General features: G+C 47.2%; 1 protein-coding gene across 36 annotated transcripts in view; it reads right to left on the bottom strand.

Moving 5' to 3' along the window:
* Nucleotides 1-15,041, bottom strand: part of Nrxn3 (neurexin 3) — a 1,555,288-nt gene that overhangs the window by 1,484,175 nt on the left and 56,072 nt on the right. For all 36 annotated transcript variants that reach the window (XM_048799086.1, XM_048799081.1, XM_048799099.1 and 33 more), the window contains exon 2: nt 4,577-5,952. In XM_048799086.1, coding sequence (XP_048655043.1) covers nt 4,577-5,285 — 709 coding nt within the window. In that variant the 5' untranslated portion in view covers nt 5,286-5,952. The remainder of the gene's footprint in view (nt 1-4,576; nt 5,953-15,041) is intronic.

Genomic DNA, 15,041 nt, shown 5'->3' with positions numbered 1-15,041 from the left:
GCCTCTGTGCTACCTGCTCCATCCCAGGGAGAGGCATTCAGAAAGGAATTCTCCTTTCCCCTCTGATTACTCACCACTCCCCTGTGGTCCCCATCCATCCAAGGCCATTCATAGCTGACACAGATTAGGAACAATGCCATGTGACAATGTCAGCAGGGTGTGCAATGGGGAGAAGGAGGGGACACGACTGTTTTTACTCATGTGCCCCCAACTGGGGCCATCACTGGTAACTCAACTACGAGTCTGATGTCTCTGGACCTCAGCAAATGCTCAGGGATAAGCAGTCTCTGCTGGGTATACGCCATCCCATCCTCATTCTGGCTTTGAGAGATGGGGGAAGAGTCACTCCATTCTCAAAAAAAGAAAAGTAACTTAAGTTCATTTTGAAGGCCACACAGAGGCATGAAGACATCAAACAACCTCAGTAGGATGTCAGCTTCAGGTAGCAAGAGGGATGGGGGATGGTCACTAGTGGGTATCTCACCATGGTGCCCTTGTAAAAGGCTCTGGTCCCTATGGACACCACCCTCCACTGTACCTCACCACAGGATCCCGACAACTGAAAACAATGGCTGAGACTCAAGACAAGCATCTTCTGGTCTGGGCAGCTACCCAAGTTAGGAGGAGAAGGCAGCAGACACAGAACCCACTTTGTCTTTGCCAGTGGAATAGGACACTTCACTAAATTTATCCCAAACTGCGGTCATACAAATACTATGTGACACAGGTAGGCCCGTGTCATGAGGATCAGGAGCGGAGATGGACTCATGGAGACTTCTCCCTTTTCCCTGGCTCTACTCTCTCCCTGAAACATCCTGACTCTGTGTTAAATGGACTCTTCAGGGAAACTGGTACTGAAATTTATATACCTTGGCAGTGAATCAATGCTTCACAACCATAAGGGTGTTGAGAAATTCAATACATGCACATTCATAACGAAGAATGTTTAAAAAAAAAATAATCGAATTCAAACTCAATTCAAGTTAATGGCAAACCCTTTCCCATGAAGAGGCTGTTCCCTGAAGGAGCTGAGGCTACCCCTTCTCCAGCCTGGAGGCTACCATGACAGGAATAAGCTAAACAAAAAGCCAGATGAACATGCTGCGCTGTTGATTGACTATATTCCAAACCAGTTATGCATTATTTTTTAAAATCATTTTGACTTTTCTACACTTCGGTCCTCCAAGATCACTACTGGTTGCACACCAAAGTATTTATTTGTCAGGTAAAAATCTGGGACCTCTTCTCTGTCTATCCATCATATGCCATAATGTTCAGTGTTACTATTAATTGGGGTGGGAGCCTTGGAATGAAGATTTCTCAAGGAAGCTGTGCAGAATTCAGTGGGTGGCCAGGACTAATAGGTGTGCCCATTGCACACCTAATGAAAGGGAACATACTGCATCCTTTAGCTCTTACCCTGGGCCCAGATCTCCCACAGCAATATCTTGTGTCTTCCCAACAGGGAATCAGCATAGTCCAAAGCAGCACTACAGGAGATGGGTCTCTCTGTGCACTCTTCCTGGGGTGCATCATGGGGACATTTTGGAGCCATCAAGGCATGGAGAGCCAGACAGGCCACAGCAACATCCCAGGCATGTTACTAGCTAATGGACCACAAAGGGTGACTCCAACAGGTCCTGACCATGTCCGTGTGATGGGGCAAGAACCTCAGCCCTCCCTATTCTTGGAACTGCCAAAGCACCAAGCCATTAAAAAATCTTCCATGCCAGGTGCAAGCCCTCACACCATCAAATGGCAGGGTCTATCCCGCAAGTTGGGATGATCAGGTACTTGATACATAATATTCACCGCTGGGGATACATCCTCCGGTTTCATTTCTCTGCCTTGTGCAATTTAAGGGGGACAGGGATGGCTACAATCTCACTTCCCACTTCACCATTTTATCCTTGGGAAAATGGGCAGGCATTTGTTTCGGCTATTTGTCTTGTTTTATGCAGAACTTCTTGACACTGAGCAGCTGCTACGATTTTGCCCTTAATATTTCACAGGTGAAATTTTTTGCTTCCTCTAAAAATTAACTATGTGTGGAGGCAGTGGGTATTTTCTAATCGCTGTGATGCGTTTTTGTGATTGATTAACTATTATGACAATTACTGGGATCATCGGGCTCCAAGTTATCAACAGTAAATTCTGTTTCTTCCCCCACCACCCATCCCTGCCTCAACCTTTGTACGGTTCTGTTCCAGGCTGGCCAAATGTTACTGTTAAACAGTTTATTTATTCCATGTATGCATCAGGAGAACAAATAATTAATGTTGTGTGTTTGCCTTCAACAAATAAGAGTTATCAATCCATGGCCAAGATGTGATCTGAACCTTGTAGAAAGAATAATTATTAAAATACACATATTGCATTCAGCTATTTAACAATTACTGCATATGATCTCTTCTGAAGAAATTCCACTGGAGACTGGAAAACACACACATACAAAAATAAATAAGAGAGAAAAGGCAAATTGTATACATATACAGTATAGAGATTCTTTCTGCAGGAAAGTGCTGATCCAAACCTGCCCAGAGGAAATGAGTTCTTTTTAAACACAAAAAAATGCAATCAGGGATAATCAGCAAGTTAACAACACACTTGCAAACACCCTGGTCCCTAGAAAGGAAGAATGCCAGCTTCCAATGCACGTTCTGAGAACAAAACAGATCCTTTGGGCAAATGAGAAAACAAGTGATCATGTCAGCGTCTTCAGGCAGAACTTTTTCCAAAGACAAGAAGCTCTGTAACATTGGTCAGCTCCAGAAGGCACCTGCTTGTGAAAAGCATTTCAATGATCGCATTCCCCAAGTTATTTTTGTGGATTGGGGTTCTCTCTGCCCCTCTTGCCCACCTTTTCCCTGATGAGTTCAGTAACGGTGAAGAGAAGACTTGAAGGACAATGTATCTGTCTGGCATCTTCCTCTTGGACAGCCCACCCATAGAAAGGGAGATATGATGCCCAACCCAGTAGTACAGGAAAGAAGTGAGCCTCAGGGAACATTCCAGCAACAACTCAGGCATGACCTCCAAATGCAGCTTCCAAGAAAACCTCCATGTGTCCTAGTATCCAGCATGTACCACCTGCAGAAGAAACTTTGATTTTTTAAAATATTTTTAAATAGCTACTGGTAGCTAAAATTCATATCAATCATAACTTGCTTTAGGATTTGGGCTGTTTCAGAAATGTTTAAGAAACCCTTGTAAACATAATCTTACTCAAAAACCCCAGGGCGGAGGGGCCTTACCTGAATGAAGAGATCTTGAAAATTAGGAGCAAGTCACTCACCTGACCACATCCTCAACCTCCCTGTACCTTGTACCAGCTGGTTCTTACCCTTGATTGCATACTAGAGTCATGGGAAGATATAAAAGTATATAGATGCTTGGATTTCTACCCCTGGGAATCTAAGTGAGCCTAGGTAGAGCCTGGATGTTTTTAAATTCTCCCAGGTGATCCTAAAGTGCAACCAAGGTTGGGGACCACTGTCCTGCCCTAGAACATGCTGCCACCTCCATGAAGAGACCAGCATCGGATGGCGACACAAAACATCTCCAGGAGAATTCAAGGCTTAACTCAGGAAGGACAGGAGAAAGGCAAGTTCCTAGTCTCCCCAGACACATATCTGTCTGATCAGTTTCCACACACTTGGTCACCTTGATGGTCCCTCTTACCTAAATCTAAGTGGGTGGTGAGTCTAGGAATTTGCATTTTGAGCATTTGTCAAATTAAAGTCTGGGCCATTTCTCCCAGATCTGATTCCCAAAAGAATTTAGTGCACAAGGCAAGTGCAGCCTACCCTTGTACAGCGTCGTCCCTCCTACTCCCTGGGAAGTGGTAGTTGAACTTGAAGGGTGCTCCAAACTATGCTGGAGAAGCTTGCAGGGCTTGGTTAAACAAGGATCCAGTCAATTTCAGTGCCTGTCCGCACTGTTCTTGGAATGTGGATAGGACAGGAAAGGGAACCACATCCAAAGTCCTCATGTGAAAAATCCTCATTATTAGAATAAGAAGGGAGAAAGGCTTCACCACCTTCTAGATACCACCCCCCCACCACCCCCGCAAGCTTGAGGGTGTGACAGAAGGGTTGGGTTTATAACAGGGCTGCCCAAGGACCCTGCAATCCATCTGCCCTCATTCTCTGCACAGGCATTCCTTATGCTGGGGGTCATAATCCCCAAGCACCCAAGTCTTAAAGGGTCATGAGGACAGAGACAACCACTTTGCCAATTTTTATCTAATTTCTTGTTTAGTGTTGATCCTGCTCAACCATGCTGCAGCAGAAGGAGCCAAGCTGGAGAGGACTCTTCAGTCTTCTCCATGTAGCCCTTTGAGTTGAGTACACAGCCTCTGGTTGAGTGGCCAGGATTCTCCTCCAGCTGAGATCTGATAGATTTTTCCATCGAGAGCAAGCAAAGGATTTCCTCTGCCTCCTCAAGGCCCAATTCTCTTTTAACAGGCAGCTTAAGATGCACTTGAACATAGAACTCACTTCTATCATGCACCTGGGCCCTCACTCACTCCAATGGGTGGATCTCTATCAAGAATGGAGAGGGGAGAGGACCTTACCTTCTGAGCACAGTGTGCCACCATAGCCAGTGGTAGAACAGTCACAGGTGGGGTGGCCGTCCAGGAGGAAGCAGATCCCTCCATTTTCACAGGGACGCTCACCACAGGGTCCCTCGGCTTCCATCTGGACACCCTGGCTCCCCAGAAACCGAGGCTCCGAGTTGCCATATTTGAGATCCATGATTAATCCCTTGAAGCCGGGCATGGCCTGTACTCCATCAAGGGTCAGGGCAGAAGGCCGAATGTCAGCGGGGACTCCACCAAGGAACAAGTCACTGACCACATCCATGTACGGCCGCTGGGGCTGCAGCTCCCCAGACTGGCCCTCGCCATCCAGCACCAGCACTGTGCGCAGGCGATCGCGGCTCACCATGAGGAAGTGCCAGCTGCTGTCGTTCACCTGCTTGTTGGACAGCACGGCAGTCTCAGCGCAGTCCATGCTAAAGCGGAGCTGAACGCGGCCATCCACCAGGGAGAGGCAGAGGAAGTCACAGACGCCACCATCGTCCAGGTAGAGGAGCAGCCCCGTGGAGACGTTGGTCTTGAACTGGAAGCTCAGATCACTGCGCGTGCTGGCGTCCCAGCGGAGGTAGCGGGCCCACTGGTTGGGGAGGCCCATGAACTCCAGGCCCAAGCAGAGCCCCAGCAGGGACCCCAGCAGGATGCTGGCCTTGAGGGTGAAGAAAACTGAGTGGAGAGTGAAGCTCATCCTGGCTGCGGGCACAGAGCCCCGAGGAGCACAGGCCAGGAACAGGGGAAGGATCTCCCTTTGGTGGTGGAAGGGAGAGAGGCAGACAAGACAGAGTGGGAAGAGAGAACACACAGGAGGAAGGAGGCACACACACAAATATCAAGAGGGAGAAGCAGGAGGAAAGACAACAAGACGGTCCCAGATGGGCACGAGCAAGAAATCCAGTAAAGAGGCAGGAAAATAGACAGGAGAGAATGGCACTGGGTGGGAAGGTGAGGACGAGTGTCTTTCTCCAAGACAAGATCTCAGCTATCCATGTGGATCCGGAGGCCTTGATTTGAGGAGGAGAAGGCGCGGTGCAGGAGGAAGTCTTCAGCAACGAGATCCTCCCAATGGATCCCCGAAAGCCCCAGCCAGGGAGGCCGGGGACAGGGCTGAGGTCAGCGGTGCCGTGATGGAGGAGGAGCAGGCAGCAAGGTGAGCTGGGCGAAAGGTAGAAATGCCAAGGGCAGTCCTGAGGGTCTACCTCCTCAGCAGTGGCGGGCCGCAGGAAGGGAAGCAGAGAGAAGCTGAGTGCTCAGGCAGAGCCGGGCCCAGCGCAGGGCGCAAGCAGACTCAGGCGACATGGTGCCAGCCAGGGGCAGGCCTGCCCATAACCCACCTCCCAGGACTCCGGAGAAAAGACCTATGGAAGAAGGGGAGGGGGAGAAGAGAGAAGGAGAGGAAAGTTAGGACATGTGTTGTCGGAAAAGACTGCATCCTATTTCCCAGCTGAGTGAGGGCCAGGAGACAGGGACTCCTGTATCAAGGAGGGCCTGGGTCTTCCCCAGCCCCAGCAGGACCCCAGCCCCACTCAGAAGGATCACTAGGCTGCAAAAGTAGTATTAAACCCCAAAGCCATATCAGCACATTTTATAATATTCATACCACAGAGTCACATAGCCAAAATTTATCCCTAAGTGCTAACATTTCACACACTCAAATACACATAATTTTCACTTATCCACCTATTAAAATACATCATTTTTTAAAGATTTTTTTTTTTACTTTTTCAATTTGACAATCCACTGCTTGGGTGGGCCTAAGATAGATTCCTGCCCTTAAATTTTTGAAAGAAGTATTTCAAAAAATCAGTGCCCATGAATTAGAAGGTGAGCAGTAAGTATGACAAGCCTCATCTGTTTCTAAATATTAGAAAAGCTCTTACAGGGGAAAAAATGTGCTTTGAGGTTAAATAATGTAAAAGGCAGAGTTTAGTTTCTAGTTCCTGTAGTGTAGAACTTTGAGAAAATGTCTTATCTCAGATTCTATTTTTCACATTTGAAAGTGGAGAAGATTACAGCCTCTTTTCATGATTGAAGGGAGGATTACATGAGGAGATATGGGAAGATCTTAGCAAAAGATTTTATGCATAGTAGGTGATCAGTAAATGCTAGGCTTCCTTTTTTAATTTCTGGAATGGCAAGGGGTAGAAAGAAGGTTGTTAGTGCATATCTGAGTAGGTGGGTGTGTGTATGTCAGTGGAGAGAGGGTACCACATGAAAACACAATACTTTAAGAAATTATGAAAACTGGAGAATGGGTAACAACTGAATAGTCAAGAAATGCACAGACCTAGAGTATGTGATGTGTAGGATACAAGGATTAGAAACGCACCAGTACTCAGATGCGTTAGTGACTTGGTTTCTGAGGGCAGACACTGGCCCATCAAGCAGAAGTAGAGAGTTTTCTGTTCAGATACAGCAGTGTGTATAATTTCCAAGTTATTACTTGGCATGCCTGATAATTCACCCTGGTCCCCAGCAGTGTTTCATAATGATAACACCAACAAAGCTGGTATTTGCCCATGCTTTGAAGAGGAAGATTCTGTCCCTTCCCCAGGAACAAACCAACCCCATCAACAAAAGCTGGTTAAATCCATCATAAGGAAAGCCTTGGTTTTGTAGACTGGTTTATCCATGCAGTGTACCTGTGTCACAAGCATCTCTGGTGGCATAGGGATACTTAACTGGAACATGAACACAGGAGCATGCTGGTGCCAACCCCTATGGGCTTATGAAATCCCACTTCTAAGAGTTCAGAAAAGTTTGCGGGGTTCATATCACTTTGGTAACATGAGATCTACTACTTAGGGGGATTTACACCATGGAAATAGGCAAACACCACAAACCGCGGTCTGTAAGAAGGTGAGGTATAAGGAAAGACCTGAAAGAGGGCATGGGAATTAACCATGTGAATATCTAGGAAGAATGTTCCAGAAGTCATAGCCAGTCCAAAAGTTGAATCTGCAGGAGGCTGGTGCTATTGGAGTGGAGTGAGTGGAAGGAAGGTTCACAGGGAAAGATCAGGAGAGATGAAATCTCTAAGCATGGGATCATTGTGTTAGGCAAGGTATGCCAACCAAGTCAAAGGAGGAACTCTCTCCAATTGTTCACAGAGCTCCAGTTCATTCCAGGCACTACTGCAGAATAATACACCATTCTCACCCTTAGGATGTCACAAAGTATATTATAGTGTATCTATAATATCTATAATATACTGGCGGGAGACCAGTATATTTATAGATACACTAATGCCCAGCTCTGGAACCAGACAGCTTGGTGGAGGGCTGTCTGGGGGAAGCAACTGCCTCACCAGGGGCTTGCCACAGGGGCTTGTCATGAACAGTAAAACAGAAGCTAACCAGCAACCCTGAGGCCTCCACATGACCCCACTACACACAAGCACAGAAATCCTGAATCCGCATAACCTCAAAGAACAAACCAGTACCTACTCAGTGGTCTGGGGAAACCCATAAATTTAAAACCATACTCTGCCCAGGAACACTCCCCCATGGAAGAGGGTCATGGGAATTTACCCAGCCAGCTTTGGGGGTGGCCACTCAATCCTGCCCAGGTGAACTTCCCCCTCAGACTCTCTCCCTTCCTCTCCAGCGCAGACCAACCTTGGAGACACAAGTGTTCCCCCAACCTGCAACAGGAGGGATCAAAAAGGCTGACAGGAAAATTAAGCTCTCCTGCCCACAGATGACGGTGGATCTGTTTTCAGGAATGGGAGAATCAGAACTGGTCTAGCTAGACTTGACACCCTATGGTCTATCCACATTGTCCCCCACCCCCCAAACTTTTAATTTCTTTCTTGGATTGTGGGTATTTCCACAGCTTCTGGGAAACTGCCAATATGGCCAAAAGGTAGAGATGATCCTACATTAACTATCACAGGTCTCCAGCCAACATCCCCAACAGTCATTCTTCAGCCTTCTTTAGCCATCCAGTGGGGCATGCCAGGCTCAAGAAATGGGACACTGGGAGCCAGAGATCCTTCTTCACCCTTTCAGCCAACTTCCACCCTCTCTTGAGCCACAGAAGGGCGCAAGAAGTCATGGGTGCAGGTGGTTTGCCCCAGAGCCCCCACAGAGGGCCCCCGACTGGTGCAGAAACTCAAAACACTTATCTGTTGTGTGGGAATCGAGCAAGAGAGGGAAAGTGAGTGACATTATCTAATTGCCAACTAATTTACATAATTATGGATCAGCACACTCTTTATGTGGGGTGAACATTTTTGCAAATGTCTCACAATCCGGCTGCTCAGGAGGCAGAGGGGGGCTCACACAACTCTGACATGTGGGCCATTTGCCACCAGGATGGCTCAGAAGATCTGGCTGCCATTTGCCCTCCCCAGCCCCTCCTTCCAGTTTCTTTTCTCCCTTTTCCAACTACCATGGAGTTTTAGCTGAGCATCACATAGACTCAAGAGCGAGTCAGGGCTGTATCTAGAGCCAGGAATGGCTGGGAAGGCATGGGCTTGCCAGTTTTCCCTCTAGAATCTTCTTGTCGGCTTCCCTCTTCTGCCCCTCAGCAGGACTGAAAAAGCCCTCTAATGACTCTATTGGTTTTGCCACCCTTCATCCCATTTGGCAGGTAAATGGTAACCTCAGTCTGTGTCACTCAGGTGAGGTCACCCCAATCACGGGTGACATGACCCAGTTTAGCCAATGAGAACACCCCACTCTCCTGGTCACAGTGATTTGTCTGGAGATAGATTAGATTTGACCCAAACTGAATCAAATTGGGACTTTTACTGGAATTATTGGGAGAAGGGCCTTCTTTCTTTGTATCATGTCGTCATATTATGAGAGGAAAGTCCGGACTTGATGACAAGCACAACAGCTATTATAGGAGAAGATCCAGTCTAGGAATGAAGACAACAAAGAAGAAATAAGAGCCTAGAGATGGCTAGAGAGAGATTCCTAGAGGTCCTAACACTTAGATCCAGCCACGACAGAAGCCCAGTGAATTCTAAGACTTTCTTTACCTGAGCCAAACTTCATTTTTTTAAAAAATTTGTTCTAATTAGTCACACATGACCAAAACTCTTGATTTTTAAGCAAATTTGAGTTGGGTTTTGAGCAAGAATCCTGACAGATGTACTCCTAATGTTGGACCATCAAATGTATTGTCACTGAGAAGTCAACAAAAGCTTTTATCACCTAGGGCCCCATCCATATCTGGAAGAACTCTCTGAAACCTGAGATTCATGTCCTGCCCACCCAATTACCAAAGCCTGATGTACCCACTTGTCCCCATACTTGGGCAAAAACATAGGATATGAGCATCTCTCTCTCTCTCTCTCTCTCTCTCTCTCTCTCTGTGTGTGTGTGTGTGTGTGTGTGTCTTTGAAGTGGATGGAGGCTTGCTCTTATATGACAGCCTCAGAAATTTGCTCCTTCTCCCAATCTACACCCCTCCTGACACCACACCACACTCAGTTCTACCTTAGTACATCTGCCAAGGTGCAACCAGAGCCAGTAAGGGAGGTCAAGGCATGAGCTCTCCCAAGATTGAAATGAGTTCAGGGAGGTGAGGAATTCTGTGGGCTTTGGACAGACTCCCATTACTGTAAGTATTTAACTCTGGGCTATTGAGTTTTTATTTGTTCCTCCAAAAAGGGAGGGGGAATGATCATATCTATCTTTTAGGGGAATTTTGAACTTTATTAAATATAAGGAGGTACAGAGGTACAACCTCTTGGGAATATTGCATTGGCAGGATCCATTAAAGATGGACATTTTTGTCCCCTGACTTCATAACTGCCCTCCTAGGTACATGCCAACAGAGATACCTCCCTATGTCCAACCAGAGACATGGTGAGAATATTCACAGCAACACTGTCCATAATAGCCAACACCTACACTGTCACCTGCAGTAAAATGGATCCATAAATTGTAGTATATTCATGTAAACTATTGCACAAGTCTAAGAAGGAGTGGCCTTCATCTGCAGATAGAGCATGCATGAAGCTCACAAGCATAATGTGGAGCAAAAGGTACAGAAGAGCACATACTGTATGTGTTCCACTTATAAAGCATGAAAGAGGCACAATTATTTATTCTATGCTGTTAAGTGTCAGAACTAGGTTACTGACAGGAAGAGGGCAAAGGAGGTAAAGGAATTCTGTCTCGTGATCCAGGTGACAGTGCACAGACCCACTCACTGAGCTGCACACATGTGACATATGTACTTCTGTATCTGTATATTTCTATAAAGCACATCTCACATACTTCCTCACAGGACATGTCAATCTATTGTTTTTATTATGTCACCTGAAGAAGAGTTCTAAAGATACTTGTTGCTGGTTTCTGTTTGGAGACTGGAACTCCCTACTATAGGTCCCCACATCAAAATCACTGTAAGGAGATGGACCAAAGGAGAGAGGCATACTCTTCTGGGTGTGCGATGGCTGGGATAATAGGTTAACTCCACAGTCTAACTGCCACCCTCCCTTGAGCCACAGAAGAACACAAGAAGCCATGGGTGCAGGTAGTTTTCCCCGGAGCCCTCATGGAGGACCCTAGCTGGTTCATGAGCAGACGTCCACCAGATTTTGCAACATGAGGTGCACCCTGCTCTCTTCCCAGTCTACTCCACACACCAGCTCTCTCTTTCACAATCGGGTCATGGATAAAACATCACCCCTCTTTCCAGCTCTGCTCCTTCCCCCTGTATTCTGCTGAGCGGCTCCTAGAATCAGCCTCCAAGTTAACCCCATCCCAGGAGCACCTTCCCCCTCCCTTCAGGAAGGAGAGGGGAACAGAGCCCGAGGACCTTAAGTCACTCTGTCGAATGGGCATGTAGAGAAGGGCACCTATTTATATTGCTATATAAATAGGTGGGGACAGAGACGGGGAGAGAAAGGAAGAGGCATTTTTATCTAGCCTTGAACTTGAACACACTTTGGATAAAAAGTAAATTCCCCATAAGAACTAAGTCGTGGCCATGTCCGACTCACTCACACTCCTTTTCTGTCAAACAGAATACTAATCTAATACGGCAAGGGAAACAGGAGTTATATGTGGACTTTAGCCAATATTTTGGAAAAGTTTTTCATGATATGAGGAACATGAGGTAGAAAGCACCAAAAAGACTTATTATCGGCTAAGGAATGGTAATCAAAGGAATTGGACCCACAGAGGCTCTGACAGGAGGTCCAGTCCTGTCCGGGGCCTCACTTTCATCAAGAGCTTGGATGAAGACAGGGAGAACCACGGGTCTCAGTGGATGAGCTGACACTGAGAGCTGGTGAGAGTCTGGGCCAGGGCACAGGGGCCCCTGGAGATCATGGTAGACTTCAACTACAGTCTGTGTCTAAAAGACACAAGGTGATAAAGATAAATGGAAAGTTAACTCAATCCTCCAATGTAACCTCCCCCCAAGGATGGAAGGTACGATTTGTGAGTATGTAGTAAATAGATTGAGAAGTTAATAGTATGTCTCTCTCTCCCTCTCTCTCTCTCTCTCTCTCTCTCTCTCTCTCTCTCTCTCTCACACACACACACACACACACACACAATTTGTGTGTTTGTGTGTCGTATGGCTGCCAGATAATCAAATGAAACCTTAGACTTCATTAACTGAAATGTAACTTAGGACAAAGGAGATGATCATCTAGGTGGATCTGATGTGCCTGTCACTAGATTTTTATTCTAAGCATCACTATGAGAGGTGTAGATAAGCCAGCGGGCAGTGAATGGAAAAGAAGTTCCTTCATTATCTTTTTTTAACCATGGAACACTTGTGTCCTAGATATAAAGATAAATAAAAAATAGCTCAAATCCTGCAAGGCACTTACATGCTAATCAAGAAGAAAGACATGGGTCTAAATAATGAAAAGAGATGGGCCAAAGGTGAGAGGCATATTCTGCCGAGTGTGGGCTGGCTGTGGCAATCGGCTATCTCCAGGGTCCAAAGTAGAACACTGGCATAGGGGGAGCCTCCCTTCTGAGAGGTCTGGAACTGGATGTCCTGGATTCAAAACCCAGACCCATTGCTACCTGTGTGACTTTGAGCAAGTCACTTACCCTCTCGTGCCTCCCTTGTTTTACCCACAACATGAGAGGATAACAGTGAGTGATAATAATGAAGCAGTTAATACAAGCTAAAGTCCACAGTGCTCAGCACAGAAGTAATCCTTAGCCATAGCCACTTGGGTGGTTAACTATTGTCCTTAAAGCTTCTGTTTCAGCATGGCAAATGTCGCCATCTCACGTGGCCTGCTCAGGGAGGGAAATCTAGAGAGACGTGCTTCCTTTACCCCAGTGTCGCAGGCAATGTTACAAGTCATGCCTGAGTCTCTTTGTATGAGAAAACTTTGAAGATACCAAAGTTTGGGGCTTGCAAAGGCAAATCATAGCAGTCATCTGAGCAGTTATCTTCCAAAGTTTGGAGATAGACACCAGGGGTTCTCTACTGTCCTCAGACTATCTAGTAGAAGTACTCCCTCTACTCTCCTAGAAGGATCAGCTAGGTCCTAATCTTACAGGGAGACAGCCTCTGGATGAACTGAGTCTCCCAGGCCCAGAAGAGGCAAGATATCTTGGGGTCCTGTGTTCAGTACTAAATGGGCCCATGCATGGGCATAGTAGACCCGAGAGGAACAAGAGATGACCTGGGCTGGTGTGGCCAGCCAGAACTTCCCAGGGAGTGGACACTTGCACAGAAACCTGCAAGAGAGCAAGACAAAGACAGCTGAAAAGTCTGGTATAGGGCGGAGGCACTGTACTGGGAGTGAGAGCCAGGCTTCTACTATGGGCCAAATAAATAACCATTGTGTAGAAAGCTCTGTGATCTAAGAATTCTTCTCCTATAAAGTATGGAGAAATAGAAAATCCTTCCAGTATGTTGTGAACATCAAAGACTTCACAAAGTAATCAAATGACCGCATGTTCTTACCATGCTTTATGCAACCTTCCCGGGTTCATGCCACAAGCAGCCTATGACCTTCATCTCCACCTACCACCTCTACTCCATCCCCAGGTTATCTAATGGGCAAAACCCAACAGCAACAGACTCTCCCCCTGCCACTCACAGAAGGTGTACCTCACGAGGTGCCAACAGGCTCCCCAGCATCGCGGGTGCAGCCAGGAACCCCAGAAGCTATGGTCACTCAACATCCATCCTCCTCCCTTCTCCCGTCCCCTCCTCTGCCTGCCAGCGGGCCTCCCCAGCCCGGAGTTCCCAGCCACGGGTTGGGAAGCCATCTGGCTGCTGGGAGAGTTAATAATTTATAATGAAGATAATCACCCTTCAAGATCCTCGCCTCCTGGGACCATTAAAAAAGATTCAATTGAGAGTCAGTGAGTTCTTTACATGAGGGAACTGGGCAGGGATGGGGAGGGGGGTTGGAGGAGAGAGAAAAAATGGGGAGGAAAAAGGGGGGGGCAGATCAGGTAAGTGGTTAGCCGCTCTTCCCCTCATAGAGGGCGGGGGGAGAGCAAAATTATTTAGCCCTAGAAGACAATCTTACCCAGCTTGCACGGCACCAGCCCAGCAAGAGTGCAATTTATGGGTCTTTTCTCCTCGCCAACTCTCTCTACACAAAGAGAAGGGGGGAAAAATCAAACACATGCAAGAGGGGAAAGAGATGCAGACAAGAGAAAATAAGCCGCCTGGCAATTACGTCTGGGGCTGCTGCGAGGGCTCGCCGCATTCTCTTTCCAGGACACAGTAAAGCTCCCACTGTGCTAATTATTCCCATTACTTGACAAATTCTCCATTAACAAAGCAAGAAGAGCAGAGCTGGCATGGGGAGAGCAGAGCGGACTGGCAGAGGCTTTGGACACACTGGAGCTGAGCTGTGGCCCCAAACCACAGAGCCCCCAGCTTCACTCCGAGGCACTCCTGGCCCTGCCCTGCAAGGCGTGCCTTGGAGGTATGAGGTGCAGACCCTGCTACCTGCTGGGCAGTGCAAGGGCTAAGGGTGGGGTGCACCCAAAGCAGGAAGCAGGGCAGGAGCATGCCCATAAATGCTACCTCACTGCTAAAGTGAGGATCTTCAACACCTATGTGCTTCCCAAGATGTATATGAAGCTACTACCAGAGGGGTGCCCTCCACAGGAAGGTCCCAGGAACTGTCCTCGTTAGGCCTGGGAGGCCCAAACAATCTCCCCCAAATTTAGAGCCAAGAGGCTGCCCCAAGACCTCTGACAATGCCCAGGCAAGCTGAGTCCTTCAGGCCTGAAGAAAAAATTTAATAAACTGGAAATTATACTTTGGATGGACGGATGGAGGGCAGAACTAAGGCTGTCTCAGAGTCCATGCCAGGCCTCCTGGTCCATCTTCCATCTCTCCTGCTCCAACTTCAGACTCCCCAGGGTTTCCTGACACTTGGACAGGACATTCCAGGTTTGACACCATACAACACAAGAACTCACAGGGAAGGCTTCAGCTACACTCTGATTAGTTCATTACCCCAGTGTTTTTGTGTTTGGTTTTTCCT

Source organism: Marmota marmota, unplaced genomic scaffold (genome assembly GCF_001458135.2).
Source record: "Marmota marmota marmota unplaced genomic scaffold, marMar, whole genome shotgun sequence".
Lineage (NCBI taxonomy): Eukaryota > Metazoa > Chordata > Mammalia > Rodentia > Sciuridae > Marmota > Marmota marmota.
This window is presented reverse-complemented; position numbering and strand designations above follow the sequence as displayed.